Source organism: Schistocerca serialis, chromosome 8 (assembly GCF_023864345.2).
Source record: "Schistocerca serialis cubense isolate TAMUIC-IGC-003099 chromosome 8, iqSchSeri2.2, whole genome shotgun sequence".
NCBI lineage: Eukaryota > Metazoa > Arthropoda > Insecta > Orthoptera > Acrididae > Schistocerca > Schistocerca serialis.
This window is the reverse complement of record NC_064645.1, coordinates 47,544,186-47,559,924: the sequence shown is the minus strand read 5'-3', so window position 1 is coordinate 47,559,924 and position 15,739 is coordinate 47,544,186. Positions and strand designations below refer to the sequence as shown.

At 40.4% G+C, this 15,739-nt stretch overlaps 1 protein-coding gene across 1 annotated transcript in view; it reads right to left on the bottom strand.

The window, feature by feature from the left end:
- The window catches only part of LOC126416585 (uncharacterized), a 418,464-nt gene that overhangs the window by 35,170 nt on the left and 367,555 nt on the right, over positions 1-15,739 (bottom strand). Inside the window, exons 16-17 of the mRNA XM_050084337.1 lie at positions 9,444-9,514; positions 7,785-8,007 (exon numbers count right to left, since the gene is read on the bottom strand). Coding sequence (XP_049940294.1) covers positions 7,785-8,007; positions 9,444-9,514 — 294 coding nt within the window. The remainder of the gene's footprint in view (positions 1-7,784; positions 8,008-9,443; positions 9,515-15,739) is intronic.

Genomic DNA, 15,739 nt, shown 5'->3' with positions numbered 1-15,739 from the left:
GGGTTTTCATCTTTCTGTTCACTGTTCCAGCGGACCGGTCGGCCCGCTATTAAAAGTGTGGCGGTGACTTCGTAAGCCGTTTCTACAGCGAATTGTTTGTCGCTACGAACGCCGCCGCAAAACAAACTATCTTCACCTATCCGGTGTTTTCGTCATTGAGGGGTCCCAGAGACCATAGTCACTGATAGTAGCTCCCAATTTGCTTCTGCTACATTTAAAACCTTCTGTGAATTCAGAGGTATCAAGCTCATTCACACAGCCCCGTTCTTCCCCATGTCTAATGGGTTGGCTGAACGTTTTATTGGTATGATGCTAATCCAAGTGTCCTAACTTCATCAAAATGGTCTCTGAGAGCTAGTTTGACCGTTGTCACACCTACTGTTTCACGCCTTAGGACTAGTCAAATCAGGCTAAAAATCTTCACAGAAACTCTCATGGGTCGCTACCCTCTGTACGTCATCCTACTCCTGTCTGTCATCCTCATGGTGGTCCACACAAGATAGGTTTTTCTTCCTTGATCCTGTATGGGCCTTAGTTTTATCCAAAGGCCGTCAGCATTAGCTCCCAACTGTCTCATTTCCCGACTTCTGGACGCTGTAGGGTGGAAGTAAAGCTTCCAGTTGGTACCACTTGCAGTAAACATATTAATGAAACGTGACATTGCCATGGTCTCCTCTTCATGTCCACGAGTTTACCGCCCTCTTTAGTTCCAGTGATGCGACCTTCTCAGCTTCCACTTGTGGATGACAAATGCACCAGTCAGCACCCAGTGGCTGGTGGACCTCTGAAGGAGCTACCCAGTGACACACCAGCTTAGCCAGCACTTGTGCCTGTTTCTTACACCACCCATATGACAGAAAGTAAGACATGTTTTATGATGGATCCTGCAGCTGTACTTAGGCCAACCCTAGGGCTCTGAGGCGTCAGTCCACTCCTAGTCATCTTTCTAACCGAGACGCCAAATGCAGTACTTTTTCAGTACCTCACTCTGGAACCATCACTATGTCGTCACAGCAGCCGATGTCAGTCTTTGCATCCCAGAATCTGTGAAACAGCTTTTACGTAAGAAGACATGGAACAGACATGGTTACTGAGCAGCGGACTTGTAATAATTCTGTGTTCGTCCCCTACAAGTGGCTTCGCTGAAATTGTTCATTTATTGTTGGAAGCTCTGACTCTGACAGGTCCCTTCAGGACCCAGTTGTGGCACCTAGCGTGCAAAGACTTCAGTTCAGAATGTTGATTCACCACTGATAGGCATTCTGTCTCAAGTCCAGTCTGTATTAAAACAAGAATATTTATTTTGTTTGTGACTGTTTCAAGCTGACTTCAAAGAAGGAAGATGTAGTATCTTGACTAAAATAAACTTGGAATTCGCTGTACAGCTGGGTCGTCATTTCTTGACTATCTGTTGTGGATATATTAGCACAGTAACAGATTTTAGTCTTTGATGATATGTGTACGCGGGAGGAGTATGTAAAGAAACAAAAACCGGGATTGTCAATAAAACAAGAGATAACGTGTTATGGCTGTCACACAAACAAAAGGCGCCATGAAAAATGTAGAAGTAATTTCAGATAGAAGCCTGACCACAATGAAAAGTAAAGAAACGTTATAGATGTCACTTGCGCTGTCATAGCGAAGGAGGGCATGCAGCCTGTATCGAGTGTATGAATCTTGCAAGTTGTTATGATTTGAGATGAATGAGCATGTAAATCATGCTGTGTAATCGAACAGTGTGTTGCAGTCGTGGTATGATGTGCTTAATATAAAACACCCAATGCAGGGGTCGTTGAAGCAAAATCATTATTTCTTTCCTTGCGGAGAGTAAAAGAAAATGATTCTTAGTTCAGTTGCTTTTCAGGAAATACAGAAACTGGGTACAGATTTAAGTAAATTCAGAATTGGGAATGGTCAGGTAGGGAAGTTACGACATTAAGTACGAAAAATTATGTAGCTGTTTGGCTATTTCAGCCCTTCAGAAAGGAGAACATTCGAGCATTCACAGAGAGAGAGAAATTTTCGGATGTTCTTCTTGGTGCTTAGTCAAAGAAGCAGAGAAGCTTAGAAAACGATTGCCATCTGGCGTAAACAACTGTCCAAGGTGTTTCGACGAACTAGAGAATTTTTTTGATTTTCTTTCTATTGCGAGTGGAGTGCTACGCAACCTTATTTCTAACTTAGGTTATTGAATATTTTTCAGCTGTGTTGTATTGAGAGAACGTATTAAAACTAATAACTGTCGCACAACCTTCTAAACGTTTATTGACTTAGAAATTTCCGTTCTTTACATAGCAACTTTACGTTAGGGCGGACTTCATAACACATTATTCACTGTTAAAATGAGAATACTGCAAAAACATTTAGTCAAAATCTCGTTTCATATTAGTAACTTCAGTCAAACATTTGTTAAACAACTATTTTCACAATAAGAAGCAGAATGTTTTATACACCCTGCTGACACGTTAGTGTGATATGTCTTTTAAGCAACTTTCCCACGTTGAGCGGCATTATGCATCGCTTCAGAACAGTTCGTGGTTTCAAGAAAACTGACTGAGGTAAATGTTACAAATGATGATCAAAGGCCGTGTCGTTCCAAAGTGTCCAGTCGAATTTTCTGCCTTAAGACTATTCACCCTCGTACATCAATTTCTGTTTCCATCAGTTTTTCTCTTTATTTTGTCTTGTTTCTTGTTTTTATTGCTTCAATTTTAGCTTTACTGTGAGCTTTGTAGGGTCCCATAATGTGTTTAGTTAATCTGGTTGGTTATCCCTTTAATATTCATATAGAATTTTCACATCTAATAAATTATGGTTTTTTATTTACTTATAATGTTGACTTATACATAATGTTGACTTAATGTTTACATAAAAATTCCCTGATTACGTTTCTTTCTCTCATTTTGATTTCTTAAATGTGCCCTTTGTGTTTAAGATCATGGTTTCAGTCCTTACTCTGTCCTAATATCTCAGTTTCCAGTATTTACATGTGCAGTCTTTGTAATGCACATCTTTTGTAACCTTGAAAGCTGTCTGCATTTACGGACAACGTGTTTCGTAACAGTCTTCCCAGGGCAGTTCTGTAAATGATTTCACCTAAATATCTGATCTGAGGAACGCTTTCGATTTTCCCGTAAGTAGTTTTAAGAGTTTTGTGCCAGACTATTGCTAAATATGTAATTTCTTTTTTGCAGTGATACTTTCTGCTATTCCTCTCAGAATACCTATTTGTCTCTGTGCTGTTTAAACGCTCTGGCATAGAGTTGCTGGATCGTCTCAATAAACTAAGCAGTCCATCCCGATTTTTGTTCTTCTAAATTTCATTAGTTCATCTATATTACAGTCCAGAGTTAGTGTTCACTGCACTAGGAGTTCGTTTTTTGAGAAATAGTTGAAATGTTGTGGAGATACTTCATCATCTTCTCTCACCACTGTTTTAATTTCAAAATATTATAAAATATCTCCCCATAATTCGGCCCTATATTTTGTACCTTTCAGTGCTTCAGTAATAATTACAATGAGTCTGAGGCCTGGAACTTCTTCCTTCAGACTTTCAAAGGGAGGCTTACAGTGCTCGAACAAAATGCTTTTCTAAATCCAAAAACGTACTAAGCTCTTTCTCATTAAAAAGTTTCTTGATGTTTGAGAGTTGGATTTCGGATGAAAATTTGTTCTATGCAAGATCACTTTGGTCTCAAAATTGTTTGAATTCAAACGTTTTGTTCTGCTCTGTCTAGGGAACATTGAAATATAATTCCATATGGAGCAGGAAGAAGTCAGTCCTTCAAAACTTATTAATATCAGTTCTGTCTCTTGTCCTATGCAGTAGATGTATCAATTTAGTTTTCAGTAATCCAGAAAAACTTCGGTTTGCCAAATGTTTTGCATATCAATGTAATGTATTTTAAGGTTTCAGATCAGGTTATTTCAACAGTTCTGCAACAATTCATCTTCAGCAATTTTTTTTATCTTTTAATTTGTCTAGCAGTTTTCTCTCCGTTTTGTGCTTGTCAATCTGGATTACTGTTCACAGAAAATTCTGGTGGAAATCGTATGGTTTGGCAGTTTAGGAAATATTTTTAAATATATTTGCAGTGTTCTCTGAGATTTCGTAGTTGTTTACTGGCAATTATCAACATTCATTCATGAAGCAGAGATTTAGGATCTGATATTCTCATTTAGTTATATTTTAAACTTTTTATAAGATAACTGGGTGTTCTGGTTTTGGAAGTATTCTTCAGTATAACGGAGTTCAGTTTTCTCCTATTGTCTACCATAATCTAATTAACTTTGGTGGTTATTTTCTAGTAGCCAGATCGTGTCGAAAGCTTGTCCTCATTCGCCTTTATTCCATATTTTAAATGCCTTCTGTCTGTTCACAATCTACATTCCACCAAAGGCCTTTTCCACCCTCATAAGGGAATTTGGTTTTGGGCAGTTTTCATAAACTTGTGTTGGATCCGATCGTCAGTTTAGCTAGTTTCTTATGAATTTCGTTTGCTAATAACAGTGGTTTGATTTTACTAGCATAAAATCAAGAAATTATTGACATCTATTTTTCTGAACCTTTGGGGCTTTAACTTTAGTTTCACTTGCATCAGGTAGCAGTCCATGTCAATAACTGCTCCTTGCCACTCTTGAAGATTGAAATTTCCTTGTATTACGCTTATGAGATTATGATATAACAAGTTAGCAATTCACATACTTTATTGCTGGCTGAACGCCATGGCTTTTGCGCTTTTTAGTTCTTTTATTCATGATATAGTTTGATATTCTTTTGAGACTGAAATTTCTGCGTAGTTTTACCTTTCTCTTTCTATTTTGATTGTTCCATTTGTGCACAAGGATGCCATGCTATTTCACTTTTTTAGAAATATTGTACCATTTCCTGACTGTGTGCTATAATCGCTCACAACAATTTTCTCTTGATTTTGCAGCATTGTGATAATTGTATTGTCTATCTTATTTAATGGTTTACTCACTTTTTGTTGATTTATTTCAATTTCTTGGTTGAATCAAGTATGTGTGTTCATTTCTGTATTCACGTTATTTATCATATCAAGGATACTCTGTTGTTCACAGGCTCAACTTCAATTATGGAACTAAGATTGTCTGTCCTGTGAGACTGAGTATGCAACTCACCCAGACGGAATATTGTTTTGAGGATTTATTTTTGCGTGTTTTCCATTTCTTCATTTGTTCCATGGTGTTTACAGTCATCTCGTTTATTTCCACTTATAGAATTTTAATCTTTTGTTCTGTAAGTAGATGTACCTCTCGTGAACAGACGCCGACCACATTACCACCTGATCCCAGTCAGCCGCAAAGATGTTTCTATTGAATGAGGTACTAATTTCACTAGTTCGACGCCATATTGAGACCCATTCTCTCAATCTTCACTGTCACTGAGATCTTCGTTGTCATAATAGCAAGAGCCCTCACAAATGTTTGTTACCTGGGGCAGGTGAACCCTGCTTATGGTAATGAAGTTATTACTCCTCCATCTCGTCCTTCTTCATCACTTGCAAGACAAGGGCCAACACTCAAGACCAGTAAAGAGGAGAGTTGTTTCATATATGGACTGTCTGAGAAGAGAAGTGGCGCACCCAGAAGACTCTGTCGTATGTCACTCTACCTCTCTACACGTACACAACGTCGGGGATGGGAAGATGATTGGAGCTGCAGTGCTCTGAGGCAGGTAGAACGCTTATCTGTTTATGCTTATTGAAGTTGTGATGTCTAGCAGCGTGTATACGCCGCCTGAACAGCGTCAGATGTTGAGACCACTGTGAAGGACATGTAAATACTGTATACCTGTGTGAGAGCGTTATCAGAACCTGCCAGATTTTCAAAGGGGTCTCTTTGTGGATGTCCTTTCGGCCAGATGTTAGTCATGCAATACATAGATTTTTTGGGCATCCAGATGTGACAGTGGACTGCATTGGAACATTATCAATGTTCTGGTCCATCATGTCAGACCACATCGAGCGATGATGGAGGTAAAGGGCACCATGCTCATTGTAACCACTTCACAGCAGAGCCTGCAATACGAGCCCGAGAAATGGACTCCCTGCAGTAGTCTGTCATTTGGCACCATTGATGAAACACTTCCAGCAGCCATTTTATGGAACTATCATCAGGTACATAGGCCTCCGTTACCACAAATGGCTGCATCTGGAGTGGTGGGTGCCACAGCTAGGAACCACAGACTGCCGACGACTGGTGCCGCCTGTCGTCCAGCGGTGAATCACGGCCAGCACTGTCACAGGAGTCCATCGCTGAAGAGCAGGATGAGAACACAGGGAGCGGTGGGGTCACAGTCCTCCAGTGCTCCTCAGAGGACAGCGGCGACACTCGTGGCTCCACAGTGGGCTGGGCAGCCATTGGGCGTGCCTTCGGGTGATGGCAGGTAGTGAGTCAGGAAAGTCTGACACCACGACGGGTCGCCAGACACCCCACATCCTCCTGTCACGGCTCATGTGACAGTATTCAGACTTCATTCTCTAGTAGCGCAATGGTCGACCGCACATGATAGTGCCTCAGTGAACTATCTGAGTGAAGCTGAGACAGCCCCCGGCCAGCGGGTTTCCCTGGTACGTCCCAAGTGGAACTCGAGTCGCACTAGCTCAGTGCCAGTATCCGGGATACTTGCCTCAGAAAAGGGTACAACAGCAGTAAGACACCCTTCCCAACTGAATCAGTTCATTCATGCAGGTCACTGAGGGAGCAAGGCAAGTGGGCTCATACTAACAATTTCCATGTAAGTTTTGCTCGCACTTACAATAACTGAAATAACATCACATATCCTCTCAGCCTGTCAAGTTTCAATTTGTTTTCTCCTTATACATTTATATAAAATAAAAAATATTTGTTTTAAATATCAATCCCCACAGCAAAAGTTGTTTTCAGAATTACTCACAGTGATATCAATTGTATCTAAATGAATAAATATGGGTAAAAAAATATATAAAATAGAAAAGCCACTAAATTTTTATACTCCAGTAGACGAGTGGTTCAAGTCAGTGACAGTACAGAGTGCACGAATTGTTCAATTGTAGTTGAGCTGCGTCAATTTACACATTAATATTGAATAAGATAGTATTCTACTATACTTCAGTTGGAAAAGAAAACCTTTTCCCAAAGTAAGCATTTGTATCAGTCTCAAAAACTGACAGAAGAACTGAAGTCGTAACGATGCTTCATAACGACTTCATCTATAAAAGAACAATATAGTCACTATCTTAGATTTGATATTAATTTATTTATATAAAGTTTACTATCTCGAAAACATATATAATTATTCTATATATGTACTGTGAGTGAGAACATCCACTTATGTACACAGAATGTATTAGTTTTATTATCATATCAACAGGTGGGAAGTTACTACACTTAACTTCTTTTTACCTTGCACTTACGTTTTTTTGTTTATGTTTTATTTAAGGTATTGTATGAACATAATGATTTCATTTATGTTTTGGTGTTATTAATTACTATTTGAAATCTGTATGAAAAATTGTCGCTGTTATGCAGTTTGTACACTGTTTTGAAATCCCTACATGATTAACTAAGCATGTTGGCCTGGAAATTAAACCTGGAACCGTGAGTTTCATAAGCAGTTCTCTTTCTCATGGGGCCCTCAAATAGGACCTTTACACCTCCCTTCTCTCATTCCTTCCAACATTCATATGTTAGCTAACCATAATCAGTTGTTACTGTTTGGCATAACAGAGCCATATAGTTTTCCAAATCACACAGATGAAACACAGTGGCATTATACTTACCAGCAGCTAGTGTGTGAACTTCAATCTCTCTAGGTAGAGTCCTATTGCCAGTCACAGTTTTACCAGTCAGTTGGAAATTGTAGGTCATGTCAGGCATAATAGCTGACAGTATCAAGTGGCCTTCTTTCTCTGTTATGAAGTATTTAAGATTCTCGCTTCCACAGAGAACAGACAGCTCGAAGTCCAATATTTCACAAGTCAGTGAAGTCTTATCATGTTCATACTGTTCAAAGAAATAACATTTCTCAGTAACACGTAATACCAGGCATTCATAACGTTTCTCACATCTCATAACATGCACAAAAACACGATACTGTAAAGGACAACAGAATTTGAAGACCTAACGATGTTAGACCAAGAAGAAGTACGCTTCAATTATGAGAATAAAAAATGGCGTCTGATCTTCTGAATGCACCATCATAAATCTACATTAAATAAAGAAAATGGATGAAGTTGTACGCTGTGAAAGCTACATTGGGAGGAAAAGTATGATAATTCGCTAACTCAAGAAATACTTGAAGTAATTATAGAGTTAGAGTTTGCAAAAAACTGTAATGGAAGTAAACGGCGATAAAACACTACTGTCTTACCACAACACGCTTTTCTACAGTAATGTTTTAATTTTTCAGGAAAATGTAATACCAAAAATTGGCAATATGTAATACAATCATTCACTCCTTTTTCTAAGCTTAACTGAAATTCTTCCAGCGAGCAAATGGGAAGTTGTGGTACAGAAAATGTAAACCAAACATTATGGTCGTCATGTTGATGTGATTGACGTTCAGGAATGGATGGACAGTACTGTAATAATAACTTTTTTTACATGTCAAATAATTTCTTTGGAAGAATGTGCAAGCAAGCACCATACCCTAGTTACAAAGGGTTCCATATTGCGCCATATGTAACGGACTGATGTTGTTTTCAGGAGAGTGGAAGCATTAACTCTCATCAGTCCAGTCTGACTGTGGTTTCCTGTGTTTACCTAACATTACTTCAGGTAAATGATGAGATGAATCATACTATAAAATCATAGGCAGCTACTAACGCCATACTTGTCAACATAGAAATGTAAATATCTAAATGCATTATTAAATTAATTGTGTATTCTTTTTTGTTAAACTGTAATGCTATAATTGTCGACTATGCTTGTGAAACTGATACACAGATGGATCAAGTCATTGTTGTAACTTCTATTACTACACAGAAATAGGGAAAACCTGGATTTCACTCAACTACATTCAAATTAATTTTGTTTGTGTGGTGTGTGTGTGTGTGTGGTGTGTGTGTGTGTGTGTGTGTGTGTGTGTGTGTGTGCGCATGTATCCATCTGTCAATGGATAATATCCCAAGCAGTTTTGTATTTGTTTATGAAATAAAAGTTGCCAATATTAAGGATAATATAAAGCTATAAATCTTCCAAGTAGCTAAATATGTTTGCAAGATAAAACTCCCTGCCTACATATTGCTTTTTAGGAGACTAAAAGAAATAAAACAAAGAAAAATATTATCACTTGTTTCAGTAAATTCTAATAGACAAATCTGTCAGAAGTTTCCAGATACATTTAAATTCCAATTGCAACAGTTATTTATTCAAATATAAATCTTACAACCTACTAAACAAGTTATTGCTTATTCAGTAGCTTGTAGCTGCATACTCACAGACCATTCCAGGAGAACACTAGTGTCATCTACATCTCTTACTGCAAATTTGTAGTCTCCTTGAACTGGATCTATCAAAGGAATAAAAATATATAATAAAATTTAAAAAAACGTGAACTATTTTTAGTCTTTATCATCAAAATTACTGAAGTTGAATGAAACATCAAATTAGCTGTTACTAGCCACTTTTAGCACAATTGATAACAAATATTAAACTGGTTTATTTCGAAAAATAAACATGACTAAAATGTTGAAATTCTAATACTGATAATTGTTCATTAGTACACCACTACAGCGAAACAGAACACAGAAACACCTACTGTCAAATAGCAAACTGAAGAAACTTACAGAAAAATATGTTTCACCAAATTAAATGTTGCGAACCAATAGGACATTGCTCCTATAGCGAAGGATTAAATATGAGATTTATTGTGGAAATGTAGAAGAGAGTAAATTATTTCAGTTCCGAAAGGCTCATTAAAGTTCCGGATGGAGAAGGACTTGCAGTACTAGAAGCCGAATTTGGCCAGTTCCTTAGTGAACATGATACACACGATGGACGGAACATGGTGACTATAGCGTTACGTCATTTTCCATATTTTGAAACATGAGGCACAGACATTTTTAACTTCGAGAAATTACATCAGGGAAAGAATAGTTCGAATTAAAGCTATTATAATCCACCACATATAAATAAGTGAACATCTATTGGAAACCAAAGAATAGGGTATCGCAAAAACAGCTGTAAAGGGCGTTACGACACCGTACGAATTTGATGCGTCTGTCCACGATTCTCTATCCTGCGCAACTCTCTTCCTCTCCCAATAACTGCTAGGCCCTGAATCCTTGTGAATATGTTTACTGTATTCATCTCTTGATCTTCCTGTAAAATTTTTAAACCGTCACCATCCTCCAACATTAAACTTGTGACACCTTAAGATTTATCAACCAATCCTTTCTTTTGGTCAAGTTGTGCTACAAATTTCTTTTCTCCGCAATTCTGCTCAGTACCTCCTCATTACTTAAACGATCTACCCACCTAGTATACAATGTGTGGTGTCACCGCCAGACACCACACTTGCTAGCTGGTAGCCTTTAAATCGGCCGCGGTCCGTTAGTATACGTCGGACCCGCGTGTCGCCACTATCAGTGATTGCACACCGAGCGCCGCCACACGGCAGATCTAGCGAGACTTCCTAGCACTCGCCCCAGTTGTACAACCGACTTTGCTAGCGATGGTTCACTGACAAAATACGCTCTCATTTGCCGAGACGATAGTTAGCATAGCCTTCAGCTACGTCATTTGCTACGACCTAGCAAGGCGCCATTACCAGTTACTATTGATACTGTGCATAATGTACCGTCAAGAGCGACGTTCACCATTTATGGATTAAAGTTAAGTATTCCACCAGCTACGTCCGTTTTTTCTAAATTCTAATTTCCTTGTCCTGTTCCAGACCTCACTTCAGCCTGGGTGAGCTAAAACGCGTGCCTCTCGGCTTCCACTAGTAACACGGTGTTGGCTCTCCTGCCAACCACAACACAATGTTCTTCTGTAGCACTACATTTCAAAAAACCTCTGTTCTCTTCTTGTCTAAACTGTTTATCGTCCATGTTTCACTTCCATATACGGCCACACTCCAGGCAAGTACGTACGCGAAAGACTTTCAAACTTTTTAATTTACAGTCGACGTTAACAAACAGAGACTCTACTCTTGTCACTGCCAATCTACATTTAATACTTTCTGTACTTCGGCCATTATGTTATTTTGCTATCCATAAAGCAAAAACCGAGCGAGGTGGTGCAGTGGTTAGCACACTGGACTCGCATACGGCAGGACGACGGTTCAATCCCGCGTCCGGCCATCCAGATTTAGGTTATTCGTGATTTCCCTAAATCGCTCCAGGCAAAATGCCGGGTTGGTTCTTTTGAAAGGATACGGCCGACTTCCTTCCCCATCCTTCCCAAATCCGATGAGACCGATGACCTCTCGGTTTGGTCTCTTCCCCCAAACAACCCAACCCCTAAATTATCTTCTAAGAGACGTCGTAGGGTCAGTGCTACCTTGTGTGCTTTCAAATTTCTCCGGAATCCAACCTGATCTTCCGCGAGGTCGGCTTCTACCAGTTTTTTTCCATTCTTCCGTGAAGTATTCGGGCTATTATTTTCAACCATGACTAATAAGTCTAGTTCGCTATCATTCAAACTTGTCAAAATCTGCGCTCTCTGGAACAAACTATTTATCATAAATACATTTTGGCTATCATTGTAAAATACTCTGATGTACCAAAATATTATGACCACCTGCTTAATATCTTGTTCGTCCGTATTTGGACGAAATACATCGATGATTCTGCATACCAGGGTTCCGACATTTTGTGAGTAGGTTTGGGGAAGTATGTGACATTGAATGTAATCCGCATAAATAACGGGCCACTGATTTGCGTACACCGTGATGGCGCCCAATAGTGACCCCTCTGGGTTCCACAGGATTTACATCAGATGAATTTGGTCGCCTAGACATCAACTTGAGTTCACTGTAATGCTCCTCTGGTTCAGAGACACCGACGTTAAACAGCCGAAATATGACCTCGCCGTCGGGGGGATGGCATCAAGCATGAAGTGGTTCGCAGCTGTCAGCGTGTCCTCCATCACCACCACAGTTCCCACGCAGGCGCCGCAGAATATCACCCACAGTATAATCCTGCTCCCACCAGGGTACGCCAGTGGCGCGCTGCATTTTTCGAGCCGCCGTTCACCTCGATGACAGGGTTCGGGGAGACGATCAGCGATCTAGTAAAAACGTCATTCACCGGAACGGCCGACACGTTTCCACTGATCGACGGTCGAATCCCGATGGTCCCGTAATCACTGCAGTAGTAATTGACGATGCCGTTGGGTCAACATGTGAACACGTACGGATGATCTGCTGTGCAGCTCCATGCTCAACGATATTCGATTAACAATGTGCTCCCAAACACTTGTGCGTGCACCAGCATTGTGCAGAGATGCCACAGATCGCCATGTATCATACCGTACAGAGCAGACAAGCCTCCGAACCCCACATTCTGTGAAGAGTCGTGGACGTCCAACCATTTAGCGCCTTGTGGTATTCTCACTGTCGTCCTACCTCTATCAGTAGATGCTCACGAGAGTAGCGCGTGGACACTCGACCAGCTTCGCCGTTTTCAGGATACTTGTTCTCAGGCGGTGCTTAATAATCATCTGCACTTTTTCAAAGTCACTTATGTCAATGGATCTCATCATTTGCCATCAGGGGCCATCCAAAGTCGCAGTGGGCAGTGGTCATAATGTTTTATCGTATCACCTGTAATAGCTCATTGGAGATCGTGATACGCAGTTGCGAATATATATGAAACTGAGTAGTCGTTGATAAGAAGAAATTTAACTACTTGAATTTATGCATATGAAGATGGTATCTGTTCTTTCGGACATGTCCAAAAGAACAGATACCATTTTCATATATACAGGGTGTTACAAAAAGGTACGGCCAAACTTTCAGGAAACAGTCCTCACACACAAATAAAGAAAAGACGTTATGTGGACATGTGTCCGGAAACGCTTAATTTCCATGTTAGAGCTCATTTTAATTTCGTCAGTATGTACTGTACTTCCTCGATTCACCGCCAGTTGGCCCAATTGAAGTAAGGTAATGTTGACTTCGGTGCTCGTGTTGACATGCGACTCATTGCTCTACAGTACTAGCATCAAGCACATCAGTACGTAGCAGCAACAGGTTAGTGTTCATCACGAACGTGGTTTTGCATTCAGTGCAATGTTTACAAATGCTGAGTTGGGAGATGCCCATTTGATGTATGGATTAGCACAGGGCAATAGCCGTGGCACGGTACGTGTGTATCGAGACAGATTTCCAGAACGAAGGTGTCCCGACAGGAAGACGTTCGAAGCAATTGATCGGCGTCTTAGGGAGCACAGAACATTCCAGCCTATGACTCGCGACTGGGAAAGACCTAGAACGACGAGGACACCTGCAATGGACGAGGCAATTCTTCGTGCAGTTGAAGATAACCCTAATGTCAGCGTCAGAGAAGTTGCTGCTGTACTAGGTAACATTGACCACGTCACTGTATGGAGAGTGCTACGGGAGAACCAGTTGTTTCCGTACCATGTACAACGTGTGCAGGCACTATCAGCAGCTGATTGGCCTCCACGGGTACACTTCCGCGAATGGTTCATCCAACAATGTGTCAATCCCCATTTCAGTGCAAATGTTCTCTTTACGGATGAAGCTTCATTCCAACGTGATCAAATTGTAAATTTTCACAATCAACATGTGTGGACTGACGAGAATCCGCACGCAATTGTGCAATCACGTCATCAACACAGATTTTCTGTGAACGTTTGGGCAGGCATTGTTGGTGATGTCTTGATTGGGCCCCATGTTCTTCCACCTACTCTCAATGGAGCACTTTATCATGATTTCATACGGGATACTCTACCTGTGCTGCTAAAACATGTGCCTTTACAAGTACGACACAACATGTGGTTCATGCACGATGAAGCTCCTGCGCATTTTAGTCGAAGTGTTCGTACGCTTCTCAACAACAGATTCGGTGACCGATGGATTGATAGAGGCAGACCAATTCCATGGCCTCCACGCTCTCCTGACCTCAACCCTCTTGACTTTCATTTATGGGAGCATTTGAAAGCTCTTGTCTACGCAACCCCGGTACCAAATGTAGAGACTCTTCGTGTTCGTATTGTGGACGGCTGTGATACAATGCGCCATTCTCCAGTGCTGCATCAGCGCATCAGGGATTCCATGCGACGGAGGGTGGATGCATGTATCCTCGCTAACGGAGGACATTTTGAACATTTCCTGTAACAAAGTGTTTGAAGTCACGCTGGTACGTGCTGTTGCTGTGTGTTTCCATTCCATGACTAATGTGATTTGAAGAGAAGTAATAAAATGAGCTCTAACATGGAAAGTAAGCGTTTCTGGACACATGTCCACATAACATGTTTTCTTTCTTTGTGTGTGAGGAATGTTTCCCGAAAGTTTGGCGATTCCTTTTTGTATCACCCTGTCTGCAATGTAAGTAGGAGATCCCGGGTTCAAGTCCCGGTCGGAGCACACGTTTTCAACTGTCCCCGTTGGCTTATATCAACGCCTGTACGCAGCTAGGGGTATTCATTTCACTTGAATTTATTGTGAAATGATCTGTGACTTTTCAATCAAGTAAACTGATAAAGTCTGAAAGTCCCGGTCACAGTTTTTCTCAGGTTTCTTGTTGACAATGGCGGGAGTGGGAATGGGCCGGAGACACGAGTAAGCCATAACACAATCTTTTATTCCAACAGTGTTCATACGTTGAACTGCTTTCAAGAAACCGTTATTATTCTGTAATAAGAGCTTCTTTAGCAAAACTACACCATATTACAGTTCCAGTGGCTACTGAGTTGTATACTTGTACGTTGACCAATCACAGTGAAGTGGGTTAAGTCACATGTGTACTATGATTCGTTGCACTATGACTTCGTTTCCGCCATTTGAGTGCGCTGTCTAGAAAAACATTTAGTTTCAGCGATATTAGAGATAAAATTACATCTAAAAATATTAGCTTCATCCCTGTTTCTTAATTATCTATGTAACTGCCGATCTTTATTTTGTTAAAATGATAGAAATGATACTCCTTATCCCCTCTATTCTTCGAATATCAGTAAGTTAAGGTTGTACCATTCCTGTAACTTGGGTTTTGTGTCGAATAATAATATTATTGGAACCATTTCGTCAAAATTATTTTGTTTATCTCTTGGCTTCTAAGTAGGTCAGAAGTTGTAAGTTCGCTGACGCAACGATCGTGCGTCATAACACATTGTCGCGTTCCCATTTCAACTCTTGTAAGTCGAACCTGCAGTCTGTCTTTCAGCAAGTCCAACAACTTAAAATCCAGGATGGAATAATGACAGTATTGTGAAAAGAATAATTTCTACTCACCATATAGTGGAGATGCTGAGTGACAGATAGGCACAACAAAAAGACTGTCGAACAAAGCTTTCAGCCAAACAGGCCTTCATCAGAATAGACAACACACTCACACACACACACACACACACACACACACACACACACACACATGACGAAAGCCTCTGGCTGCCAAGGCCAGCTGAAGGCGTGTTTGGCTGAAAGTTTTGTTTGACAGTCGTAATGTTGTGCCACCTTGCGACTCAGCATCTCCGCTATTCGGTGAGTAGGAACAATCCTTTTCATAATAAGTCCGACTATTATTATTACTATTATTATTACCATAAT